Below are 5,007 nucleotides of genomic sequence, written 5' to 3'. Positions count from 1 at the left end.
CCAATTACTCTAATTTAGTTTTCTTATTCTATTTTATTCTATCTGTATTCTGCTTTTATTCTATTTTATTTTCTTAAATGGTTTGGCATTTAATATTAGGTGAGAGAAACAGTATTTCAATTTTTCTGTATGTCCAGCACATATAGAGAATTGACAATAAAAATCTTTGAAACCTTGAAACCATATGTTGTCAAACTGGTGGTCCTCGGCCCATCTTTGCTCCTAAAGGGCTCGGCCTTTCCTGGATGCCACTTTTGTACCAAATCATGATGCAGTCACCTGTTGACATCACCTGTTTCAAATGGAGTCATCATTTCATTATTTTACCTCATTACTGGCCCTGAAATGCAGCCTTCAAACTTTTTTTTGGAATGTGTTTTTTGGAGTGAGTGTTTATGTTGAACAGAGAAAAAAATTGATGAGGTATCACATCAAATAATGTGCTGCTGTGTTGTTTTCAATGTAATACAGGACAGGATGATTTACACATCACTATTTTCAGTTTTAATTTTGATTTTGTAGTTACTTCCTACAGGCACATTCACCGGCAAACGTATACACAAATGAAAAGGGGAGGGATAACCCACAGCCATAACACCATCAACCATCCAGCAGGTAGTGGTAGTGGAGCGACCACCACCACCACACACACACAGTATCCCTTTAACAGAGTCAGGTGGATCACTCTATCTAAAATGATCTATTGCCATATTGTGTAAAAAAAAAAAAAAGTGTTTTTAGAACCCTGCCACACTCAGTGAAGCTGAAAACAGTTTTAACAATAAAATCGAAGGCTCAGAGGTAGATACATTAATAAATGTTGCTATGAAAAGGATTACATTCAAATTTTAGACAGATAAGCCCCACAACTATACCAGGTGATAGACTGGCCACCTGTCCAGTGTGTACACCACCTCTCACCCAATGACAGCTGGATTAGGCTTCAGCCCTCCCGGGGCCCTATTCAGGAATAAGCGTTATAGATAATGGATGGAAATTACAACTACATTATTTAATGTTTTGTATGAAAAAAAGCTTGAATGGCACCCAGACCAATCTTGTTGCACTCAGTTACAATTTTATTTGCATAGCGACAAATCACAACAAAAGTCATCAGAACACGTTACAAAGTAAAGTCTAGACATTATTATCAATATTATAGAAGAAAAACAGAACATATTCCCCTTGAGCAAGCACTTGGTGACAGTGGGCAGGTAACAGACACACATACCAGAACTAAAGGGGAAAAGTAAAATATCAGTATTTTGTTATGTTTTATCAATACTACAAATACAAACCCTCTGTGTAAATCAAGGCCTAGAAATCAGCCCCACCATGTGAGACATTTTGCTTCCATGCTGCCGCATGTGGAATTTGAGGCCCTGGGCAGGAGACTGAGCCCCGTTTTTGACAGTATCCCAAAAGTCGATCATCACGCTGCCTGGAACCGACAGGGGCTCCTTAAACTGGGCTGTGATGGTGATAGGAGCTGTGATGACTTCAACCCCTGATGACACAATAAAAGGTCAGAAGGTCTTACCAGTATAGCTGAAAACAACTAAACATAGTAATTCTGTATTTTTACAAAATCAATTAACATGAATTCGAGTACCTCTGTGCTTTTCTATTTCAGCCAAGCAGACAGAAAACATCCAGAGACTTGGTGTGATATATGATCTGTAGCCAAAGAGCATTGCAGGCAGAGAGAGGAGCCAGTAGGGGGAGTAGTGAGAGGACAACCATACACACTTCAGGCCAGTACTCCAAGGGACTCTGAGCTCTACTTGCTTCATGTTTTCTGCCACACTCTCACCTGGTTGGTCTGTCAGAACAAGGAAATAAAACCAGGGTGTGCATTCAATGCAAGGCCACCACTATAAGACAAAGACATTCATTCATGTTCCTGGTGTAAAAAGGCCAAGAACATTCGTAGCAGAAATTACCAGGTTGATGCTCATTTTTGGTTTCATTCTTGAGGAAGCACATGTTGCCTTTGTGGAGCTCGTCTTTGGACAGTAGCGTCAGGACACTCTCCCACACCCGGGATCCCGTACGAGAAGTGGCAGAGAGACCGATGTCCACTTCCACCCCAGCATCAATGTGCTGGTACTCCAGGACCTGGACCTGCAGCATGAATGGACCCTTCTTAAGCTCATCAATTGGTTGAAGGCTTTTCAAACTGTGACGCACACGAACCAAACCTGCAAAAATCATTTACAAACACTATCATATTACTACCATTTTCTAACACTGTATTATAAGCACTCCAAAAAAATGGGAATCAGGACAGTGGCAATAAAATGTAGCAGTAAAAAAAAAAACAAACAAAACATCTAGTTTGATCAGGTTAGGTATGAATGAGCGTCCCAAATCTATTTTCTTTTACTATCTATAGATGTGAAATTCTCTTAAATCCAACATCCAAAATGATTCCAGGGCAATATAAGTTTTTCAAAGCCCCCCCCCAGACAGGCAGCTCCTATGTTTGTATATGTGTTCATTCAGTTTGAAGTTGTTCACTGGTGCCATTATTCCAAATCTAGATTATGTAACATATTCGAGTGAGTCTCTCCTTTGTCTCAGTTGAACTTTTTTCTTTTATGTACTTTTATCATGTCATTTGTCTTGTTAACCTCTCTGGTGTAAGAGTTACGGTGAATGGAAGCATTACCTGCTGGGCTGAGCCTGAAGTTTTCGTCAGTGAGCACCATAAGCAGCAGTCTGGCACAGAGAAACTCGGGGAAGCACAGCGGGATGTCTCTGAATTCACTGTCTGGATAATCCCAACCATAGCCTGCTGCACTGCAGAAGCTCCTCAACAAGGGAGTCTCCAGCCTGAGACAGACAGAGACACAGGCTCTAATTATGGACGATAAGCACCCGAGCTTCACACGGGATACAACGGGAGTGGACGACTCTCACCTGCACTTGAGGACCGAGTACACAGCGTCACGCGTGTTTGTTGCTGTAGTTGTGTACAGGTAGCCTGTTCTCCGAGTCAGAGCTCGGGTCCAATATTTGATGTAAAGATAAATAAAACTAGGAAGTCTGTCGCTGTTGAGAATATTCGTCTTCAACAACTTATAGGAACAGTAAATGTATACATAACCTAAATAAACGGCACATACAGAGAGTGACACAACAATGTAACTTTGCGTGTTCCCCATTATTCCTCAGGAAAACGTTTATATGCAACACAGTTTGTTTATCAAAGGAATTGCCGCTTCGTATCACAAGATATTCATTCACTTGTTGGATAAATCCATTGATCCTGCTGCCCTCAACAGCAGTGTAAGAGTACGGCGAGTGGGGGAGGGTGGGACAAACAACACAACTTCGCGTCTTCATCTTGTTTATTGGCGGTTTGCAAGACAGCTTAAGGTGCATTATCGCCACCTGCTGGGCTGGAGTGCGGAACAACAATAGCAACAATTGCTTATTTCATGAGATCAGTCTTGTTGCACCTAAGTGAAGTGTTTATACAACGTTTTATTTTCGAGAAGTTTTACAACAATACCACATACTGAAGAATAGATTTAAATGTGTACAAACATTTTACTGTCAACTCCGTGACAGCAGTTGAGTTCGTGTTCTGGTTTTCTGAAAATTATAATAATAATAAAAACACTAGTTTTTCTTATTTATATTTTTGCAAAAAAAAAAGTCAGATGTCAACTATTTATTATATCATTAATCTTTCTAAAGAGCTGCATGTACTTATTTTGAATTACTGTGTTGTAAAAACAGTCAATGAATTGAATAACAACACACAATCAGGCTGACAGGAGACCTTCTGTGCCACAAAAAGATCTGATATTTGTTCAGAAGGGTTCCTGAGGAGATGCTGTCCTGACAGTAGACTGGATCCCCCCATTTCCACTCGCTCCTCTTCAGCCAAACAGAAGCAGCAGCACGATGCAGACTGAATTTACTCCTATCAACGGCACTGTAAAGAAGGCAGACAGTATGGTTCAAGGTTCAAGGATTTTATTGTCAAGTCACCATATGTGCAGGACATACAGAAAATCAAAATACAGTTTCTCTCTCACCTAGTATTGGGTGCCATAACATTTAGGAACTAAAATAGAATAAAACCAGCATAGAATAGAATATGAACTGGATTGACCTAATTAGGATAAATCTAAACGGTACAGCCAATAAGCTGCGACTCAAAACCGTGTACTATACTTTCTTGCTATATTGGCATTTTGCCTCCCTGATTCCACGGGACAGGTTGGCTCTTGCTGTTGCTAGGCCTATGGTGTCGCCAGCCCTAAAGGCTGCATCCTGAGCCCTCAGGAGTCTGTGAACCTCACCTGTCATCCATGATTGTTGTGAGTGGATGCTGGTTTGAAAATATCCCAGTCTGTAGTGTCAAAACAGTGCTTCAGAGCAGAGGAAGCCCCCTCCGGCCACACGTACAACCTTTTGTGTTGGTCTGATGGCTGATGGTACAATCAGATATATTTTGTGTCACCCACCCTTATACAAATGGTGTGTGTGTTACAGTAGAGACCCACCCAGAGGGGGGTGATAATGGACAGCGTTCAGCATCCTCACAGCCTGGTGGATGAAGTTGTTTGTAAGTCTGGTGGAGTGGGCCTGAAGACTCTGATACCTTCTTCCTGAAGGCAGGAGTCTGAAGTGGGAGGAAGAAGAGGCGTGTTTGATCTTTCTTGGCCTGTGTTGTGGTGTTGTTGGTCCAGGAGAGGTCCTCAGAGATGTGCTCCCCACCAAGGAACTTGGTGCTGCTCACTCTCTCTACTACAGCACTGTTGATGGTCAGTGGGGGGTGCTTTAGAGGTTTTCTCCTGAAGTCCACAACAATCTCTTTAGTCTTCCCCACATTGAGGAAGATGTTGTCCTTACACCACTGGACCAGTTGGCACACCTCACTCCTGTAGTTGGCCTCGTTATTGTTGGTAATGAGGTCAACTGCAGTCGTGTCATCCACAAACTTCACAATGTGGTTGGTGCTGTAGGTTGGCACACAGTCATGGGTCAGCA

At 41.9% G+C, this 5,007-nt stretch overlaps 2 protein-coding genes across 2 annotated transcripts in view; both read right to left on the bottom strand.

Moving 5' to 3' along the window:
- Nucleotides 1-1,159: 1,159 nt before the first annotated feature.
- LOC109959698 (uncharacterized) lies at nucleotides 1,160-3,288 on the bottom strand. Its single transcript, XM_020599269.1, has 5 exons — nucleotides 2,923-3,288; nucleotides 2,672-2,835; nucleotides 1,944-2,201; nucleotides 1,613-1,822; nucleotides 1,160-1,507 (listed from the first exon to the last, which is right to left on the bottom strand). Exons 1-5 carry the CDS (start codon nucleotides 3,165-3,167, stop codon nucleotides 1,311-1,313), a joined length of 1,074 nt encoding a protein of 357 aa, XP_020454925.1. The 5' UTR covers nucleotides 3,168-3,288; the 3' UTR covers nucleotides 1,160-1,310.
- Nucleotides 3,289-3,338: 50 nt separating this feature from the next.
- LOC109959699 (immediate early response 3-interacting protein 1) overlaps nucleotides 3,339-5,007 on the bottom strand; it is a 3,565-nt gene continuing 1,896 nt past the window's right edge. The window contains exon 3 of the mRNA XM_020599270.1: nucleotides 3,339-3,946. Within this exon, the coding sequence (XP_020454926.1) occupies nucleotides 3,891-3,946 (56 nt within the window). The 3' untranslated portion in view covers nucleotides 3,339-3,890. The remainder of the gene's footprint in view (nucleotides 3,947-5,007) is intronic.

This window comes from Monopterus albus, unplaced genomic scaffold (genome assembly GCF_001952655.1).
Source record: "Monopterus albus unplaced genomic scaffold, M_albus_1.0 scaffold40.1, whole genome shotgun sequence".
In the NCBI taxonomy this organism is placed as follows: domain Eukaryota; kingdom Metazoa; phylum Chordata; class Actinopteri; order Synbranchiformes; family Synbranchidae; genus Monopterus; species Monopterus albus.
The sequence above is the reverse complement of the archived record's forward strand: the minus strand, read 5'-3'. Positions and strand labels throughout refer to the sequence as shown.

Bases quoted from the DNA above. Each gene is read 5' to 3' on its own strand.
- LOC109959698 (XM_020599269.1), bottom strand. From the start codon at position 3,167: ATGGGGAACACGCAAAGTTACATTGTTGTGTCACTCTCTGTATGTGCC. The intron at 1,823-1,943 runs GTAATTTCTGCT...TTGTTCTGACAG, and splicing joins CAAAAATGAGCATCAACCTG to ACCAACCAGGTGAGAGTGTG. The intron at 1,508-1,612 runs GTACTCGAATTC...TTGTGTCATCAG, and splicing joins TGAAATAGAAAAGCACAGAG to GGGTTGAAGTCATCACAGCT.